General features: G+C 42.0%; 1 protein-coding gene and 4 non-coding genes across 5 annotated transcripts in view; all 5 read right to left on the bottom strand.

Annotated features, from left to right (window-relative positions):
* The window catches only part of ldhd (lactate dehydrogenase D), a 49,787-nt gene that overhangs the window by 27,373 nt on the left and 1,458 nt on the right, over window positions 1-20,956 (bottom strand). The window contains exon 2 of the mRNA XM_026172570.1: window positions 18,579-18,691. Coding sequence (XP_026028355.1) covers window positions 18,579-18,691 — 113 coding nt within the window. The remainder of the gene's footprint in view (window positions 1-18,578; window positions 18,692-20,956) is intronic.
* Window positions 11,747-11,817, bottom strand: trnag-gcc (transfer RNA glycine (anticodon GCC)). The gene has a single exon. It is a non-coding gene; the product is annotated as a tRNA-Gly (tRNA).
* Window positions 15,507-15,577, bottom strand: trnag-gcc (transfer RNA glycine (anticodon GCC)). The gene has a single exon. It is a non-coding gene; the product is annotated as a tRNA-Gly (tRNA).
* Window positions 17,999-18,069, bottom strand: trnag-gcc (transfer RNA glycine (anticodon GCC)). Its single transcript has one exon. It is a non-coding gene; the product is annotated as a tRNA-Gly (tRNA).
* trnag-gcc (transfer RNA glycine (anticodon GCC)) lies at window positions 20,779-20,849 on the bottom strand. Its single transcript has one exon. It is a non-coding gene; the product is annotated as a tRNA-Gly (tRNA).

Here is a 20,956-nt window from a genome sequence, read left to right as displayed (position 1 = left end):
GAAGGCGGGACCAAACTATGACCCCCCCACCCCCACTAGGTGATGGAGCTGATCAAAGGAGCCCAGAGCAATTGATCTGATGTGGTGGCAGAGGCTGTATCAAGACTAGGGATGGGTATCGTTTAGGTTTTATCTGATACCGGTGCCAAATCGGTACTTTTGAAACTGTGCCGGTGCTCAAACGGTGCTCAAACCGGTGCTTAAAGAATGGAGAACACAAAATTGGTCCAAAAACCTCTCATATTCAGCTGGTTTTTTGTAAAAAGATAACAATGTTAGCCTTTTCTGCAGCTATGGGGCATATATGGTATCACTCTTAGCTGGAAGCAGTGCTTAAACAATGGAAAAAATACAAACTTTGTCCAAAAACCTCTCATGTTTAGCTGTTTCCCTCTTTTTCTTTGGTCATTTTAGCCTTTTTGGCCAGGGTGAAGGGAGTATCTGCCATCAAACAAGAAGACAGCCGCATGTAGCTATGATGATGTTTGCTAGTTCACCTTACATGCATTAATGTAATAACGTGGTTAGCCTACTCAATGTAAATTACACACAAACAACATTAAGCTACTCACGCAGAGAAGAACGGCTGCTGCTGCCATCAAATACGGCGCATTTCTCGGCTTTTTAAAAAAAAAAAAAAAAAATGCTATGCGTCGCCAGGTGTTTCATCGGATTCGAGGTGTTACTTCCTTTGACAGTATCACAGTATCATCTTAAAGCACTTGTTGCAGGCTGCTGAGTTTGCATATTTTGCTGTGAAGTACAGCCAGACTTTTGACCGCTTCGCCTTGGGCATTTTTAATCTGTAGCTCTGCATAAAAGAACGTACGTACCTGGCCCCGCCTACTATCCTCGGAAACGTAAAATGATTGGCTAGAAGTGTATCACAGCTCAGGAAAAAAAAAGCACCGAAATGTGCGCTGCTTTTCGGTCTGGTTACTACCGTTTATGTCAGAACCGGTGCCACCAGTACCCATCCCTAATCAAGACTAATGTAATCTAATAGATAATTTCTATATTGGCTAGAATTAAGATTGTTTTTATTTTCCAGTTCATGAGGACAGTTTTCTTGGCTATGCATAGGGCAGTGAAAACCATATGGGCTATATTCTTTTCTGAAGTGACATCTAAGCTGCCCAACAAACACACTAAGGGGGAAGTTGGAATGTTACATTTCAGACACTTTGATAAGTCTTCACATATCTCGCGCCAAAACTTCTGCACTGGTGGACAGAACCAAAGAGCGTGAATGTAATTGTCTGGTGTATTGCCTTGACAGTGTGAGCAGTTGTTGGAAGATGTAAAGCCCATCTTGAACATCCGATGACCTCTATGTAGTATTTTGTATTGTATTAATTGCAGACTGGGATTTTTAATCAATTTAAAGGTTTTTAAGCATACCTGAGACCAGAAGTTTCAGTCTAAACTGACTGATAGATCTGCTTCCCACTTTGGTTAAAAAGAAAAAAGAAATGAGGTTAAATTTCTTTTTTACTATGGATTTAATTTGTTGATATTCTAAAAATCTTTTCTTGTTGATCCCATATTGTGCAACTAGTCTGTCAAATGGAATAAATTCTGTTCCCTCTAATATATGTTCTAAGTATTTAATTCCTTTACAACTCCATTCTGGGAAATTAATCATATTATTGTTTTGTAATATGTCAGGGTTATTCCAGATAGGTGTACGTTTGCATGGGATTAATGAAGACTCCGTTATTTTTAGAAACTCCCACCATGCTGTCAGAGAGAAGCTGATGTTGATACTTTTAAAGCATTCATGTCTTTTGATGTTTGAGCTAATAAATGGTAGGTCTGAAATCTCTAGATCCTTGCATAGTGCCTGTTCAACATCTAGCCAGGGCTCATCTAAGAAGGTATGTTTTGACCATTCTGAGATGAGCTGAAGCCTGTTGGCTAAGAAGTATTGGTGAAAATTAGGCAGATCTAATCCTCCTCCTTGGTTCTTTGTAGCGTTTTTAAGCTGATACGCGGGGGTTTATCTTTCCAAAGGAATTTGGAAATATATGAATCCAGAGATCTGAACCAAGCTTGTGATGGTTTGTTAGGGATCATCAAAAATAAGTAATTTATTTTTGGCAAGATCATCATTTTTATAGTGGCGACCCTTCCCATGAGTGATATGGGTAAAGATTTCCATCTAGTCAGATCGCCTTCTACTTTCTTTAGAAGTGGGATGTGGTTTAATTTAGTTAAGTCTGAAAGCTTAGGAGAAACATTAATACCTAAATATTTAATATTTCCGGATTGCAGTGGGGCAGAGGAAGAATTATGGAAGGAGCAGTTAATGGGGAGAACTGTAGATTTTGGCCAGTTAATTGAATAATCTGAAACTCTTGAAAACCAGTTTATTAGAGTAATTACCTCAGAGAGGTTGGTTTGTGTGCTTTGCAGAAAAAGCAACACATCATCTGCATAGAGACTGATTTTATGTTCTATGTTCTTACATTTTATGCCCTTAATTGTTGTAGCCTGTCTAAATGCTGCTGCTAGAGGTTCGATAAAAATTGCAAAAAGTGAACGGGAGAGTGGGCATCCCTGTCTGGTGCCCCTCAGGAGACAGAAACTGGAGGATGTCTGGTCATTTGTTCTGATATGAGCTGTAGGGGAGTTGTATAATATTCTTATCCAGTTTATGAAAGAGTTTCCAAAACCAAATTTGTGTAAAGTTGCGAATAAAAATTTCCAGTTAACTCTGTCAAATGCTTTTTCTGCATCTAGGGATAATATTATGGTTTCGATGTTTTTATTGTATGAGTAGTCTATTAAATTAAGTAATCTACGAGTGTTTGTTGAGGAGTGCTGACCTTTTATGAAACCAGTTTGGTCAGGATGAATTAAGAGGGGGGTTATTTTCTCTAATCTCTTTGAGAGAGCTTTGCAGATTATTTTAAGGTCTACATTTAAAAGAGAAATTGGACGATAGCTTGAGGGAAATAAAGGGTCTTTGCCTAGTTTTAGCAGGAGACTAATGTTGGCAGAATTCATATTTGGTGGTAGTCTGCCATTTTCCTCGATTTCCTGCAACATTCCGTGGAATACTGGTGCCAGAATTGTCCAGAATTCTTTGTAGAATTCTGCAGGGAAGCCGTCTGGACCTGGAGCCTTATTATTGGGCATACTTATCAGGGCTTCCTGGAGTTCACTTGGCGTCAGTGGCGAATCCAGTTCCATTGCTTGACTGTCTAGTAATTTTGGAAGAGTTACGTTGTCAAGAAACAGATCAATTTCATTTTTTAGATGGGTTTATTTGTGGTGAGTATAAAGTTTCATAGAAATCCCTAAAAATGTTGTTTATTCTTCCAGGGTCATATATTGTGTTCCCCGATAAATCTTTAGCAGCACATAGTTGTTTTTTCTTTATTTATTTTTAACTGGTTAGCTAGAAATCGACCTGATTTGTTACTGTGTTCAAAATTCTGCAAGCGAAGTCTTTGTATAAGGAATTGGTTTTTTTTTTTTTTTTTTAATTAATAGTTTCATTTAATTCTAGTTTTGTCTTGCGTATTTTGTTCAATGTTTCCTGATCTTGGTCGCACGCGTAGGCTTCTTCTAGTGATTTGATGTTTTTTGTTTTTTTTAATTCCTGAATATTTTTGTTTTCTTCTTTCTTTTTGTGTGATGAGAAAGAAATTATTTTACCTCTCATCACAGCTTTCCCTGCTTCCCATAGAACAGAAGCAGATATTCTGGGAGTGTCATTAAAGTCTAAATATGAAGTCCATTCCTTTTTAAAATATTTAATAAAGTCTTCATCTTTAAGCAATGATATATTAGATCTCCAGTTTTTACTTGGCGTAGTATTATTCTTGTGCATTAGTGTTAAAGATACAGGAGCATGATCGCTGACAGCTATAGGATGAATCTCAGTGTCTGAAATGTCACTCAGCAGTGAGCTGCTGACCAGAAAATAATCCAGACGAGAATAAGAGTGATGAACATGCGAGAAAAAAGTATATTCCTTACTGTTGGGGTGAAGGGAGCGCCATGCATCGCGAAGGCCAAAGTCGCTCATATACTGTTTGATTATATTTGTGGATTGCCAATTGCGCTGAGTTCCTGTTGTGTTGAGCCTATCCATTTCTTCATTTAGTCCAAGGTTGAGGTCACCGCCAAGAATGAGTGTGCATTCGAGGTGTTCAGAGAGTGCACTAAAAAATCCGTGGAAGAATGAGGGTTCATCAACATTTGGACCATATATACTTACAATACATAGTTTTTTGTTCAATATTGATAGTTTAATAATTAGAAATCTACCCTCTGGATCTATAACTGTATCGAGTACTGTAAAATTAACATTTTTATGTATTAAAATTGCTACTCCCCGTTGTCTAGAATTATAACAGGCTGCAAACACGTTAGGAAACTCAGGTGTTTTAAGTTCGTTTAAACATGTGACAGGTCTGTGAGTTTCTTGTAATAAAACAACATCTGCCTGTAGTTTTTTAAGCTGGTTAAATATCTTTAACCTCTTTCCTCTGGTGCCAGCTCCATTTACATTCCATGTGACAAACCTCAGCATGCCCTTAATTGTGCGTGTATGTTTAATGATGTATGCTGGGTGTTTCGTTTAGACAGGTGGAGAGAATGTGGAAACATCCCTTGTTTGTAAATAGAAAGAGAGAGAGAGGAAAAAAAAAAGTGTGGTGAGAGGCTCCATAAGTCTGACTATGTGTGTGAATATTCACTAATATGAACAAGTGTGGCTTGTGTTATGTGTCCTGCAAGTCTGTGTGTGCTGTGAGGCTGTTGTGAATGTGCTGCCGTTGAGCGGATGTGTTTGCGTGATCGTGGTGTGAAAATATGGAGAAATAGAGGGTGTTGTTTGTAGGTGAGTGGGGAAGTGGGTGGCCACAGCAGTGAAAGACAAGAGAAAGAAAGAAACCACATGAACTGTGAGCAACAACAAAAAAAAAAAGAAACGAAACGGAAACATTCCAATTAAAGTAATGACGGAGGGTGACGGTGTTATATCTGCTATGACATCATACTGATATTACTAGGTTAAACCCATGTTAAAGGAGAAAGTGTGAATGAATAAGAAAAGAGTGTAGCGGGTTCTTATCTGGAGTGCAGTCAATATAACCACGGACGTTGTGCCGGGGTCGCGGTACAGCTCTCCGTCCACGTAGAGCCAGTCCACGGCGATGACAGCACGGGAGCCTTTCTGGATGAAGCTACGTCGAACTGGGAACAGGACCTTGCGTCGTTCCAGGATCTCTTTGGGGAACTGGTCGTTCACGCTGAAGTCTGTTCCTTTCAGCTCTCTGCCGCGACTCTTCACCTGTTCCTTCTGTTTGAATTGACCGAATTTGGCCACAATAGGACGTGGTCTCCCGGTCCGCGACCTCACGCCCCCCAAGCGATGTACTCTATCGCTTGGGGGGCGTGAAGGAACCTTTTAAAAACAAGTGCGTCCATACTCACAGGTGTACACACGGGTGCTCATGTAACCCTGGTTAACATAGCTGTCAATAAATAAAAGCCTGTTAGTAAAAACAGTCATAAGAAATATATTACAGGTGATAAATAGTCAATAAATAGATCATAATGGTTAGAAAATTCATTAAAAACATCAGCAATGATATAATTCATGTTATAGGATTTCTTTTGTGTTTAAAAACATGTTAAAAGGGTGCAGAACTTGCTAATTCATGGTGTTTTATGTTAATTCAGGTAAAATGGCTAAAATATGTATTGAGACTCTTATTGTGAAAGGGCACGCTGCAGCGTGACTCCTGTGATAGCCACACCCAATCGGGTTGTTCCTTCTTTTTGATGCTTGAGAGAGAGAAATGCAGACAGTCCTTGCAGAGCTGCTGCTTAAATGAGTGAAAAAATAGTAAAAACAAGCCAGAAATCTACATAAAGCCATTTTTGTACTCTGGAGAATGTATTTTTGTTTTTCCGACCTGTCCTTGCCTTGGTGACGTTGTAAACATAACCGAACGGGACTTGGTGAGTTCAGAAATTTTATTTGTATTGTTGTATTTTATTTCATGCAAGAAATGTTTTGTTGTATTATATTGCTCATTTCATGCAAATGGAGAGCCAAGGTAGCAGATTTGTTGTTTTATGTTAAAAACGGTGGATTCATGCTTAACCGACACACAGGCTGTACTTCAAAGGCCTTTGACGGTGTTTCAGCACGCCATATTGGCGTCACCTCATTTACGGCTAAATAAGCTGGAAAAAACTGACTTTTACTGTTATTTAAGGGCTACCCGTGTGTTATTTTCGAATGTTTATGCACTTTATTTTGTTGCTATGGTAGGCCATTAAGGTTTGGATCGGGAAATGCCGAGCTAGAATCGGAGTTTGATCCGCTGAGCGAGAAACAAGATGGCGAGCCACCCACGGACCCATTGAACTGTACCGAGCAGGAAAAAAGGAAAACTCCCCCTGCTGGACGTTGAGCTCTTTCGCTGAAAAAAACTGGTAGGAATAATCCATACACCTCTGCAAAAGAACAGCGGACTTTCAAAGCACTGGATAACCATTTGGAGTAATTCCAGGATTAATAGTTAAAGGACACAAAGAAAACTTTCTTTTGTTTCTTTGTTTGTTTGTTTAAGGGATTCATTCAGCCTTTTGCTGAATTGTTTTCAGTTTTGCATTTATTTATTTATTTTTGTAATTTATTTTGGTCAACCTTACATTTTAATGCTGTAATGGTGTTAATGGAAATGTAAATAATTTTGTTGGGTTAAAACAAAATAAGAACTGGTTGAAATTTAAAGGTGAACCTAGACCAAGATTAAATTAAATCTTGGGCCTAAAGAACTGAACTTGATTTAAAATAACACAGTGTTAACTCAAGAATAGGATAAACTTGAACTTAGAACTTGAAATAAATAAGACAGTAACCTAGGTTGAAAATAACATCCTTCTAAAGCCAAATAAAAGGTTTTGAGATAAATAGGATGAACGAACAGAACATACTGAACTAAAAAGGGGAAAGAAAATGTCTTGTTTTCCTTAAATGTGTGATGTTGAATGTGTTATGTAATGTGTCTATAACTGTCTATTCTGTCTTCACAAAATAACAAGCCGGCAATTTAAACGTATTTACTGGTCTGTGGTCTTTATTACATGCTACACTCATTACTGCTCTAGTAGTCGAACCTAACTGGTCCTAGTATACTGTAACAACTCCAGAAGTGTTACACTCACACACACAAACTACACCCTTTTTGGCTCCTACCTCAAAGCACACTGTGCGCTGTCGATATTACGTGCTGCACAATAATGTTTAATATTTAGTATTTACTGTTATATTCCCATAGATCATCGTGATGTTGTTTATTGTATTGCTCTCGTTTTCTTCCGCTTGTTTTACTTTTTTCTTTCTCAACAGGTGATCCAGGTGATTGATATATGTATTTTTTTGTCTGCTTATTTAGTAATCTTGTTTTGTTTTTTGTTTTTTGTTTTTGTTTTTTAAACTATACCTGTAAGTGCAGCCTCAGGTGTGACGAGGAAGTCACCTGTGCCCCTCCCACAGGAGCCGGCATTTCTACTAAAGGAGACCACAGGTCAGTCAAACAGAAAGACCTGAGTCAAATGCTGAGCACGACCTCAGCAGCTGGAATTGTTCTCCGCACAAGAAGCTGTGGATGAAGACTGAGCTTCAGGACCTTGGACTGTGACCTGGGTCTCGACCAGTGCGTCACGCAGGGAACGCGATTTCACTCTGGCGTCTCCCTCCACAGCCTGAGCTCATAGATACAGTGGCTGACCTTCCATCGCCAATTTTTTTTCCAGCTCCACCCCTTCTTTAGTTGGAAACCTGAAAGTGCTATCATGGTCAGGTTAAGAAACAATTATATCTTGCCATGTCTCCATGGTTGCTTTCGTTCACAAGTGGTCTCTGCTGGTGTGGGCAGGCCACGAGTACTTGTTCACTGCAAAAACTCAAAATCTTACCAAGTATATTTGTCTTATTTCTAGTCAAAATTATCTCATTACACTTAAAATAAGACACAATCAGCTACAGGGCAACATTTCAGTAAGCTAAAGGAACTTGTTTCAAGACAGTGAATCTTGAAACTAGAGAAAAACTAGAGATTTTTCACTTGTTCCATTGGCAGATTTTTTCACTTAATACAAGATATTTTAGCTTAAAATAAGTGAAAAAATCTGCCAATGGAACAAGTGAAAAATCTCTAGTTTTTCTCTAGTTTCAAGATTCACTGTCTTGAAACAAGTTCCTTTAGCTTACTGAAATGTTGCCCTGTAGCTGATTGTGTCTTATTTTAAGTGTAATGAGATAATTTTGACTAGAAATAAGACAAATATACTTGGTAAGATTTTGAGTTTTTGCAGTGTTGGCACCAGTGGTCAGTATTACATCCTCTCCTCACGACTCTGCTGCAGGGCTTGTCGCAGGAACTGGTTTGCTGACAATCAACGATGGCTAGAGAAACTGCCCAAAAGGTTTACCAACCTTCTCCCTGCTTTTCTTACATACAAAAAGGCCATCTGCAAGTCTGTTACGGATGAGCTCAGGAGGACTGGCAAACCTCCAGCAGACATGGCAAACCCAATAAATGAACTCATGCACCTCAAGTACGAGCGAGCTCACCTGGCGTACCTCCATGCCACAGGATCGGTCTGGGATTCTGAGGCAGGAGCTCATGGACAGAGGACCATTGGGCAGTTCCTGAGGAAGGAAAATAAGCCACAGGAGTTCAGGTCTTATGAAGACCCACATGCCTGGTGTGGCGTCTCTGTGTCCAGCCATTACCTGACAGACTGCCTGCTCGACGAATTCCGACGTCAACATCCAGCCATATCCAAACTCCGCCCGGGCACTTTTGGCCACATCTTCAGGTCTGACCACACCAGGAAGGCGGCACGAAAAGTCACACTGGCATCTGGGGTCATGTCCAGTTATTCCATAATGAATGAAAACTGGCTGATTGTTTCGTGGGTCATGGTTCAGTCTGAGACAGAAAGGTCCTTGGAGCCCATGTACCAGGGAATGGCCAAGAGGTACAGTGATGCAGGAGTGGAAAAGGCCGGCTACCACTGGGTGGACAGGTAAAAACCGTAATCATCCTTGTCATTCAAACTGCTAATCTGTCTGGACAAACTGAGTTTTTCCTTTTTAAGATCAATTTGATGCACACATATAATATTCCATATACTTACATGTATTTGTATTTTTTACATTTAGGGATTGCTGTGCTCCATTTAAGAACCCAGACTGTATCCCTGGTGAAAATCTATCGTGGGATGCCTGGAAAACTACTCCTGCTGTTATTGCTGCGGCCACATCTGGACCAGTGGCAAACAGCTGTGCCTCTCGAACCCACTACAATAAGAACATTATTGTAAAACTGAACCTGTTCCACTGCCTGAGGCGATTTTTGCGAGATTGCACCTCTGAGCATCATCCTCTGTTCAGCACTTTCTGCCAGCTTCTCTCTGCTGCATTCTCAGTGGTTGATCAGGCAGACCTGAAAAGGCTCCATGCTTATAAGTTCTGTGGCATCCATCCTGCTAATCCCACAAAGCAACACATACGGGAGCACTGCAGGATCCAAATACCACAACCCACTGAACTGCTGAACAGAGTGGAAAAGATCCTGAACCATTTTCACCTGGCCACAGACCCCAACAACCTCCCACTCTTCAAGCCAACCATGCTGAAGGCGTGGCGCGTTCAGAGAGTCCACATTTTGCGTGGCTGCCTCAGTGACCCTGAGCTCTCAGAGGGTGTAATGTTTAGGTACGGTGGGACTCTTCAGCTTAACCATGTCCCTGGTGAAGGTGCCAAGGTCCCCATCTGGATTCCTGTCCGAGGCACTTCACAGCAGGAGGGTTATCATTTCCACCAGGCCCAGTGGATTACCGGGACTCACGTATCCACTGAACTATTCCAGGCCCAGGGCATGACAGGGGTGGCACGATGGAACTACCAAAGACTGGTGGACCGTAAGCAGCCAGATGTCATTCTCCCTTCTGTTTTTGATCCAGCTCTAGTGGTGGAGTTGAATGCAGCCTCCAGGAGAGTGACCCTGCACTTCACCTCTCTGACAGAGACACTGGTGAGCGATTTGGGCTTGAATACAGAGAGCCAGGCTGCCGTCCAGTCACTCTAAACTGGGACAAACACAAAACCTTGAGAAAAGATGAACCGGCTGCCCTTCAGCCCCCATCCTCGGTTCCAAAACCTGTGGCTGCCCAACTTCAGGTTCCAGCAGCGGGACCCTCCTCCAGCATGGCACCGCTAGGTGTGGCATCCTGCGCACCAGCACCACTTGTCACCCACCCTTTCTCTGGTGCACTTTTAAAGCAGGAGTTAGCATCAGAAGACACCCAGTAACCTACAACAGTCATGGGTAAGTTAACATAATGGTATTGTCAAAGAATTCCGTGTCATTACTACTATTATTATTATTATTATTATTAATGTATACATTATTATTATTATTATTATTATTATTAATGTATACATTATTATTATTATTATTATTATTATTATTATTAGTTCATTACATGATATATGAGTAACTATTACTATTGTTTCCCAGAAATCTCTAAAGCTCTACCTCTGCCGATGCGGGCCTCACCAAGGAGTGCTCACACTGGACCTATAAAGACAGGTGGACAGGTTTTTGTGCTGGACCACACACGCTGGACACGACCCATGAAAGAGGCAATAGATGATCTGTTGCTAAAGTACCATGGGAAGAAGGACATCCTGAAGCTTGTGGATCAAGATTATGCAGACATGGTCCATCGCTCTGCTACAGATCCCAACAGCTTGCTGCATCCCACATCCAAGGTGCACGTATCCCGGTATGTGAAGCACTTGGCTAAACTTCTCAACACCAATTCATCTTTGAACATAAGCCCAGAAAAACTTCTGGAGACTCAGCAGCTGGGGCACTCTTTAACTGAAGGCAGTGAAACAACTAGTGTCCCTGTAGTCACCATAAAGCCTGCCCTGTCTACACCACTGACACAAGTCTCAATAGAGAAGATTGTGGAGGGCATCTTGGAAAGGCAGCAGCAGCCTGAGGGGAAAAAGGCAGACAAAGACTTGTCTTGCCTGTGGACAGCCCAAGTCTCAATATGAGACAGATGGATCCACCGTCCATTATTTTTTACCAGTGCGCTATTCCTATTGTTCCAACAAGGTGCATCAAAGTTATGCTGCTGAGGGAATCTGTAACCCTAAAATGCCCTTTGAAGAATTTGCTCAGACAGAATTTTTCCAGAGGGAACCGGATGCTACCAAGAAGAGGGAGAAGAGAAGGATGGAGGAAAAGCAGATTCAGCCACAGGGACCTGAAACAGGGACCAAATAGTCCACACATTCATACGGGCTTCGCTGGAGTGGCAGGAAAAATATATTTGCTGCCCTTTGAAAGTGTACTCTATACAGAGACAAAGGCGTGGACAAGGAAATGACCTGGAAGGAGTTTCAGGAGTCTGCTTTCTATGAGGCAGAGAGACTTAGATGGATGGAAGGAAAAAAAACTAATGAGGAAGAAACAGTTGATATTGTATATAAGACAGTTTTGTTCTAGTTGTGAGTGTCTGCCTGTGTCCTTTCCAGTCAAAACAAAAAATAAATTTGCGGGTTGAATAAAAGTAACTTTAAGACAAAATTTGCCAGGGGTATGGATAATTACAGGCTTAACGGTGTATATATTGTTATATTGTGTGTGTGTGTGTGTGTGTGTGTGTAAAAAGAGGAAAGAAAAACAGGTGCTGCATTGGCCGGGAATCGAACCCGGGCCTCCCGCGTGGCAGGCGAGAATTCTACCACTGAACCACCAATGCTTGCTGCAGCAACCTTTGCACAGAAGACAGAGGACGGTCCCACAGGCCAGTAGCACATTTAGGATTGTTGGCTACAACACTTCACTATGAGCTGCGTGAGAGTGCGTCAGCTACTATGTTGTCAGTATCTTTCTTATGCTTAATCACAAGATTATAATCCTGTGCCAGCAGTGCCCAGTGCATCAGTCGTTGGTTATCATTGTACATTCGGTGAATGTATCAACATCGAGCTTGAAAGGTTGAGAGAATCAGGAGCCGCTAAGACAGGGGCGCTGCAGTGGAAGGAATTTGCTGACTCGAACGCATGCTGGAACTGCATGCTGTGTTACATAACTGCACCACATCTGCTTTCATTGCTGGCCAAAAGAAATGTTCCAATATGCGGTCATATGTCTTGTAACACCCAAATGACCGGACTATGAATGTTCATGTGCTAACCGTAGCACCTGCTGGTGAAAATTGGAAACACTATCTGCTGAACTGTACTTGTCTCCTGACATTGGACTCCACCTGTGTATCAACAAACCGTCAGAAACCAAACATGTTTGCTACTTACCCCCCTTTGTACCATCATCTTCAGGCGCAGCGGTAAGACATTTGGCTAATGATGGGTAAGTGGAGGGATTCTCAGATTCAGTAGCTGGCTCAACCACACTTTGCGCCTGCTCTTAGGCACCATTAGCCACTTTATCAACAATACTTCAGGGCTAACAATACCAATAAAAGAGAGACATGTAACACACACTCCAAAGGAAGGAGGAAACATATACCCTTGGGGCTAAACAATGAATAACAATACCATGGAACCTCTCCTCAGTCCTACCTACCCTCGAATGCTAGCCTACCTAGCTTCTGGAGTGTACCAGGCTCGAGGCAACTTTAAAGGCGAACCTTCAGTGCTCAAAGCACTGAAAAGCCTACCCCCGACAGGGACCTAATCCCCACCCGGGATTACTCCGAAAATAAAAAAGGCAAAATAAAGAACGAGTGTCTGAAGGAAGAGATTACACTCAGCTAGACACTCACCTGCGCTAACTGGGGAGAGAGTTCCAAATACACCAGAGTTAAGCAAGCAACCCGAGAACAACATACAGACACCAAAACTCATACAAAGCTGTTTCAATTCCTTTCACTGAGATCCCGGACGAACCCCCACATTGTTACGTCCCCACAAATAAGGTCTCAGCAAAGACGTGGGAAACAGTAACAAATAGAACCGGGAAAGAATGAGAAGGGAGCCAAACAGAGCAGTATGGCAAATATTACGTTTTTATTACAAACAATCCTAACACAAAGAGATGGCAACACTGCTTTATCAATAAGATAAAAAAAAGAAAAAAGGTCACAACTAAGTCTTATGTGTCTAAAGGAGGATGAACAAACAAACAACAAAGAAAAATGCACTTCTGGAGCCCACAGGCCCACCCTAACCATTACTAGCAACACACACCTTACTGCTGCTGAGGCCCACAAGCCCACGCTACCAATGTAGCAACCTCCCCACTGCTTTCACAACTCCAAACTGCAGCAAGGACAACCACACCATAGGACCTCTTCATTCAATAGAAAGCAGTGCAAAGATGAAGAGAAAAAAAACCCAAAACCACACAGTTCTTCCCCAACCCTATATAACATCTGAGAGTTAATTGCTGACTGGGTCCTGGTGCCAAATGAGGGAGTGAGCAGCAGCTCCGTCGTGGAGAGAGGGCAGAGAGAAAAAGAGACAGAGAGGGGTGGAGCTAGAGAGGAGGAGGGGGAGAGAGAGAGCAACACCACACCCACACACTACCACAGTCTCACAGGATGTAACACCAGCCTACTTGGAGTTACTGGGTTGAATTTAAAAAGGATTGCTTGCTGTAGGAATTTCTGCAGTGGCCAGGAATCGAACCCGGGCCTCTGCATGGGAGGCTGGGATTGTTTAGCTCAACAGGTCTAAACAGTTTCCCATTCATTCTCTATGGTAGTGCTAAACTACGGATTTAATATATTATTCACCACTGTGACCCTTCCGGCGCTGTTGCGAGTTTGAGACCTGGCAGTTTTAAACAATTTCCACTTTTAAGTTTCAGGAAAAAAGACAAGTTATGCACCACTTGCAACAGATCTCAGCGATCCTTGTTCATTCGTCAAAGGTAATAAACGTTGTTTAAAATAAGAGTAAACCAATAGATTAAAAATTGCAGGTGTATTTTAAAGGTAAGAGAAGTGTTCACTGTGATTTCATTTACTTGATTAGTGTAAGAAAACGTCCATCACTTGGTTAAAGACGGTTACATTTTATCAGCTGTGATAAAAAGGCATGGTAAATTATGAACTATTCTGTCTTGATGTATGCTCAATCATCCCGGAAAGTAAATTCCAAAAAGTTGATTCTGTACATCTGGACGTAGTGTTTTCAGTGGGAGAAACGTTTCGTAACTCATCCAAATGACTTCTTTAGTCTCAGCTGGATGCAGGTTTCCCCAAACTTCTAAACAGTACATTTGCACACAGACTGAAACTAGTCCACTAAATAAACAATGGGCTGTGAGGCCAGTTTCATTATCATTAATATGCAAATTTTCATGACCATTGATGATTGTATGTCAAGATTCACAAGAAAGTTGTATTCTACTCAGGGAAAATCGGTGGCGTTCCACAAGGAGCCACTTCGATACCTTCTCCAGGACCCATCGGATGAAGATACAAGAATTAAAAATTAGCTTCAGGACAAGTCTGCACCTGTGAAGCAGGACCTAGTGTGCTGATCTCAACAGCTTGCTGCACCCACATCCAAGCTACACATATCCCGTTATGTGAAACACTTGGCTAAGCTTCTAAACACTTCTTTGAACACAAGCCCAGAAAAACTTCTGCAGACTCAGCAACTGTGGCACTCTTTAACTGAAGGGAGTGAGACAACCAGTGTTCCTGTGGTCACCATGGAGCCAGCTTACTTAAACCCACCTCCTCCTGCCCTGTCTACACCTCTGACACAAGACTCAATAGAGAAGATTGTGGAACGCATCTTAGAGAATCAACAGCAGGAGCAACCTGAGGAAGGAAGGCAGAAAGATTTGTCTTGCCTGTGGACAGCCCAAGTCCCAGTATGAGACAGGTGGATCTTCCATCCACTATTTTTTTTTTACCATCGAGGGCCTGTGCCGTATTTCTATTGTTCAAAGAAGATACATCAAAGTTATGCTGCTGAGGGAATCAGTAACCCTAAAATGCCCTTTGAAGAATTTGTTCAGACAGAATTTTTCCAGAGGGAACCGGACGCTACCTCTGCAGATTCAGCCACAGGGACCAAATAGTCCACACATTCATACGGGCTTCCCTGAAGTGGCAGGAAAACTATATTTGCTGCCCTTTGAAAGTGTACTCTATACAGAGACAAAGGCATGGACAAAGAAATGACCTGGAAGGAGTTTCAGGAGTCTGCTTTCTATGAGACAGAGAGACTTAGATGGATGGAAGGAAAAAAAACTAATGAGGAAGAAACAGTTGATATTGTATATAAGACAGTTTTGTTCTAGTTGTGAGTGTCTGCCTGTGTCCGTCCAGTCAAAACAAAAAATAAATTTGCGGGTTGAATAAAAGTAACTTTGTAAGACAAAATTTGCCAGGGGTATGGATAATTACAGACTTAACTGTGTATATATTGTTATATAGTGTGTGTGTGTGTGTGAAAAAAAAGTATGTGTTGCATTGGCCGGGAATCGAACCCGGGCCTCCCGCGTGGCAGGCGAGAATTCTACCACTGAACCACCAATGCACGCTGCAGCACCCTTTGCGCAGAAGACAGAGGACGGTCCCACAGGCCAGTAGCACATTTAGGATTGTTGGCTACAAAACACTTCACTGTGAGCTGCATGAGAGTGCGTCAGCTACTATGTTGTCAGTATCTTTCTTATGCTTAATCACAAGATTATAATCCTGTGCCAGCAGTGCCCAGTCGTTGGTTATCATTGTACATTCGGTGAAGAAAAACGACAGGATTGTGGTCTGCGAGTACAGTTACCAGAGAGGAGCTGGAGCCAACATGCACTGCAAAATGCTGCAGGGCGAGAAGCAGAGCTCATGCTTCCTTCTCTACAGTAGAATAGTTCTGCTGATGGCATTTCAACTTGATATAGAAAAAACAAGACAGGATGACACACGCACGCCTCATCATCCTGCAATAACACAACATCAGCTCCAGTGGCACTAGCATCAACATCTAGCTTGAAAGGTTGAGAGAATCAGGAGCCGCTAAGACAGGGGCGCTGCAGTGGAAGGAATTTGCTGACTCGAACGCATGCTGGCACTCTACAGACCATTCCAATTGTACCTTTGGGCTACATAACCTGGTTAAAAGAACCACATTGGCAGAGAAGTTTTTACAGAAACACCGGTAATATCATACCGAGGAACTGCTTTAGCTCCTGCCTGGTGGTCGGAGTCGGATAGTTCAAGACTGCGACAATCTTTGCCTCCACCGGGTGGACCTGTCCAAAACCAACCTGCTTACCTAGGTACGTTACTGTTGCCTTGCCAAACTCTTATTTTTTTAATGTGAACACCTGTCACCTTCTTCACTATAAAATAGGGGCCCAAGAGCAGAAGCAGGGACGGACAGACCTGTCCCCAGGCTGAAATTGCCTTTTTAGTGCTTTACTATCAATCCATTTCTTCGTGTTAACCTGGGACACACAGAGAGCCTCTTTTGCTAACAACATAGCACGTTGCCTTCGATCCCTACACATCTTCACAAAACTCAGCAATAGGGCTGGACCACATTATACCGTTCACGGTAATACTGGCATAACGTTAGGCAACGATAAGAAAATGAAATATCGCAATAGAATATGGGTAAAATGCGCAGTGCCTTTGTTTTTATACGCTCATACGCACATGGCAGAAAAAGTATGGCGGCGATGGACAATGATATGGACAAAAGCGCATCTTTGAATGAAACGGGTGAAGCAGAATTGGTCAGTAAAAATGGTGCAACTTCGGTGGTGTGGAAGTGGTTTGGTTTTCGTCCATCCGATACCCACCAAAGCACAATTCTTTCGTGGAACATGCAAGCGGGCCGTCGTGGCGAAGAGAGGAAACACTACAAACCTATTTCATCATTTGAAGCAGAAGCACTTGGAGTACAAAAAAGCTGTTAAGGCCCGGGTTCGATTCCCGGCCAATGCAGTCTAATTTTCTATAGTTGCACACGTCTCATGACACAAAGAAAAGAAGAAGAAAATTAGACTGCATTGGCCGGGAATCGAACCCGGCCTCTGCCTTTGTAAATGGAGGGACTGTAACTGCGTGTGTATGTAAGCGTGTAAAACCTGCAGATAGTCAGATTAACAGTATTTTGTCTCTATCTGCTATTCTGCAATTCATCTCATGTAAACAATAACGTGGCGCACAGCGTGACGTGAAAAAAGGCACATACCTTTGACATTGCTTGACGAACTCTGTTTTTAAAAAATCTCGTTTACATGTGGACGAAACAGCTGCGTTTTCAAAAATACCCGTGTAGGTGTGGACGTAGCGTAAAAGAGTTTGTAGTTTATTTTCTTACTACCTGTAATTTACTGCAGATTACTTGTATTTGCTTAATTGTTTGCTAAATGTTTGAGGTGTGAAATTAACCGCAATGGATCAAAATATAGGTGTGTGTGGTTGGAGGATGTGTTTGTGCGTGGGGGGCGCGAACATTTTTCTTGTAAAACAAAGGGGGGCCCAGCAAAAAACGTTTGGGAACCACTGTGTTAATGTAACACAAGCTTTGTCCCAATCAGAACTCGAACCCACACTCAGACAGTTACATGTAAGTAATCAGGTGATTTTTCACTGGCTAAAAATGTGCGATTGGATCGACTGGTGCTGTTTGATTTGCGGTTTGAGCAGGAAGTCGAGGAGCCCATTTATGTGAAAATGTAAATGACCATTTCTGAATGGAGGAGGGGTTCTAAGAGTACATCGTTCACCATCTTATAATGCTGTGATTGGAGCCATTGTTCAACTCCCTGTGAATGGTACTATAGCCATTGATCAATGATCATGATAATTTGCATATTAATGATTATGACACTGACCTGCTGGCCCATTGTTGGTCAATGGTGCTAGCATGGGTGATCCACTGAAAACAGAAAGTTATGATTCTATAACAGATTTACACATATATAATAAAAAAGGGAAGAAAAATTAGTGTTGCATTGGCCGGGAATCGAACCCGGGCCTCCCGCGTGGCAGGCGAGAATTCTACCACTGAACCACCAATGCTTGCTGCAGAAACTTCTCCACTGAAAACACATGATGGCCCCACAGGCCACTAGCACATTTAGCATTGTTTTCAGGCCCATGTGTGACGAGCAAGGGTGGATCTGACTGTGAAACTAAAATTGGCCAACTACACAGTCAGCAACTTAAGCACACAAGAAAGATGGTGGCCCCTCTGCTTGTCTCTAAATCAGTACAGATCAATGTTTGATTGTCTGCCAATGACAAAAAGTTTAGTTTAAAAAACAAAAGAGTAAACACCACAGTCCCATTCCTCAATGAAAGTAACAGTTCCACGGCAACAAGAACAACAACAAAAACTCTCTCAATACATGTTTGAGAGAAAGGTATGAAAACGACAAAACACTCTGATACTGAGTAAAAGACACAGAAACAAGAAAAAAAGTTAAAGTCTGGAGAAAAACACAAGAAATATGGCAGCTCCTCTGCTTATCTGTAAATCAGTATAGGTCAATGTTTGATTTTTTGTGTGTGAGATGGGAGATGCTGACCTGTGTACAGACTCATCTTTGCCATGTTGTTCTCTAACAGCTTCGCCCAATGAGACGCCGTCCTCGCCACATATAGACCTAAATGCAGAGAGCACGCTGTCTCCAACACCACTCTGTGCAGACACATAAATGAATACAGAGTTACACACAATACAATACCAAAAGCATCCACTACTTGTTATAATGATAGCCTGATAATATGTAATAATACAAATGAAATACCCTGTATTTATTTCTGACTTGACCTCTGTAGATTTTTTCTGCTAAATTACTGGAAACGGTCACTTGTTTTGAGTCACACTGGATAACAAAAATTGTCTGTATTTTAATTCTTGGGCATATCGTGTTTTAGAAAAAAGGATATCCATGGTATGCTTATGGTCATTAGCCAATGAGTGAGCCATTTCACAGAAAGACCCACCCATTGTTGTTTTGTCTAGTTTTTTTTTTAAAAAACAAGACAGCAGAAATGCTTCAGTAATCAATGGATGACAATGTGGTAGCTACGTCTTTTATACTGTCTATATTAGGGATGTGTGCGACTAGTCAACAAACCCATCATTGATCTCACTAGTTGGCACCAGATGTAATAGTAATAGATGTAACTGCTGCTCCTACACATCGAAAGGAGTCAGCAGGTGTTGAACCTGACTGATCTAAGGTGCCCACCAGAGGACAGTGTGGCAAACAAGTGGTGGGTAGGGTGCAAGGGGTCACCTGTGATGGCCCTGGTTTTCCTGAGACTGAAGGAGCTGGCAATGGAAACAGAGAAACCATTGCTAACTGCATATTTCCTCAACCTTAAAAACAATATATTTGCATAATGACTGAAACTAGCACCACTGACAAACAATGGGCTTAGGCACCCTTCTCGATTCAGAGATGGTCTTCCCCTTTTTATGTAAATGGCCTACTTGACTTCCTGCTGAGAGGGGCTCAGTGGGGAGGGACTCTAGCAGCAAGGAGATGCTCCCCATCTTTTGACAACCAAGAGGTGCCCCTTAAGTTCTGTTCAGGTTGTCGGTCCCAGAAGGCACTGCACACAAAAAATTTTTTTTTACTGTCTGCGGTTTTATCACTCTGTCAGGATGTGTTAGATGTACAGGTGACCACATCAGGTGTTCCCACTGTATTTCATTGTTGTGCCCCAATAAGCGTGTCTCCAACAAGCTGTATGATTGTACATGTTCCCATGTTACAATCAATAAAACAAGCACATTCTCAAATAGAGCTGTTCGATATAACGATATATATCGGATGACGATATAAAAACGTCTATCGTTTCATTTTACGCTATCGTTTGTTTCGTGATGTCGCAAAATAAACTAAACTGTTCACGGCGATATTTTTCATCATTTTGATGGTCACTGTAGTGGCTATATTAATTTCTTAAAGTTCTCTCTTTCTCTTATATTTAATATAACCACACGGACGGACAAGTGCCTGTTTTTATGTGTTGTCGTTAACAACAACGACGGTAAAACCATCGCGCCATGTGTCCGCTTGTTTATTTTCCACATAAACCTTTCAGAATAAAGCTCAAGATCCTGTTGAGACTGTTCAAAATAAACTGAATCATGTGAAAGAGAATGCAGACTGTTTACGGATGAGAAGCAAAAAGGAGCCGTCAGGTGCTAAAAAATAAACCTTAGACTCAAACGTTAGAACAGGCTTTTCCCCGCAGCACACTGTGTAATAAATACTCACAAAGAAAACAACGGCCGTTACAACTTATGTCTAAAAATGTATCGTTTCATGCATCGGTTAAAACACTCGACTCCAGGTACACGACGCCAAGCTGGAAACATTTCACGCAGGTCGAGCTGCCCGAGATTCACAGAATTTACAGAAAATGTTACATTTTTGTGACTTATATCGTTATCGGACGATAGATGTCTTATATCGGGATATGGGATTTTGGTCATATCGCACAGCCCTATTCTCAAATAACTGCAAACTGTCTGTGGGCTCATTTTGAGCCAAGTTCAGGAAGATGTTACCTCTCAAGCGAACACACTGGGGGCGGGGACTCACCTACAGTTCTGCAGATGAGCCAGCTGTACAGCATCTCTCAAAGTTTGATTGCTGGCTAACAGATAAGTAGAATTTAAGGTGTGCTGTCCACAAGACAGTTAAAGAATTTATAGCCCGTCTGAATGCCTACACATAAATAATAGAGAGGGGGATGAAAAGTAAGCCTTGCATTGGCCGGGAATCGAACCCGGGCCTCCCGCGTGGCAGGCGAGAATTCTACCACTGAACCACCAATGCTTGACACTGTGGCCTTTGAACAGAAAACAGATCATGGCCCCACAGCCAATTTCTGTGCCACAAAGAGCAAGCAAATGCAAAAGTGACTTTAACCTGTATTCTATCCA

Source organism: Astatotilapia calliptera, chromosome 7 (genome assembly GCF_900246225.1).
Source record: "Astatotilapia calliptera chromosome 7, fAstCal1.2, whole genome shotgun sequence".
Lineage (NCBI taxonomy): Eukaryota > Metazoa > Chordata > Actinopteri > Cichliformes > Cichlidae > Astatotilapia > Astatotilapia calliptera.
The sequence above is the reverse complement of the archived record's forward strand: the minus strand, read 5'-3'. Positions and strand labels throughout refer to the sequence as shown.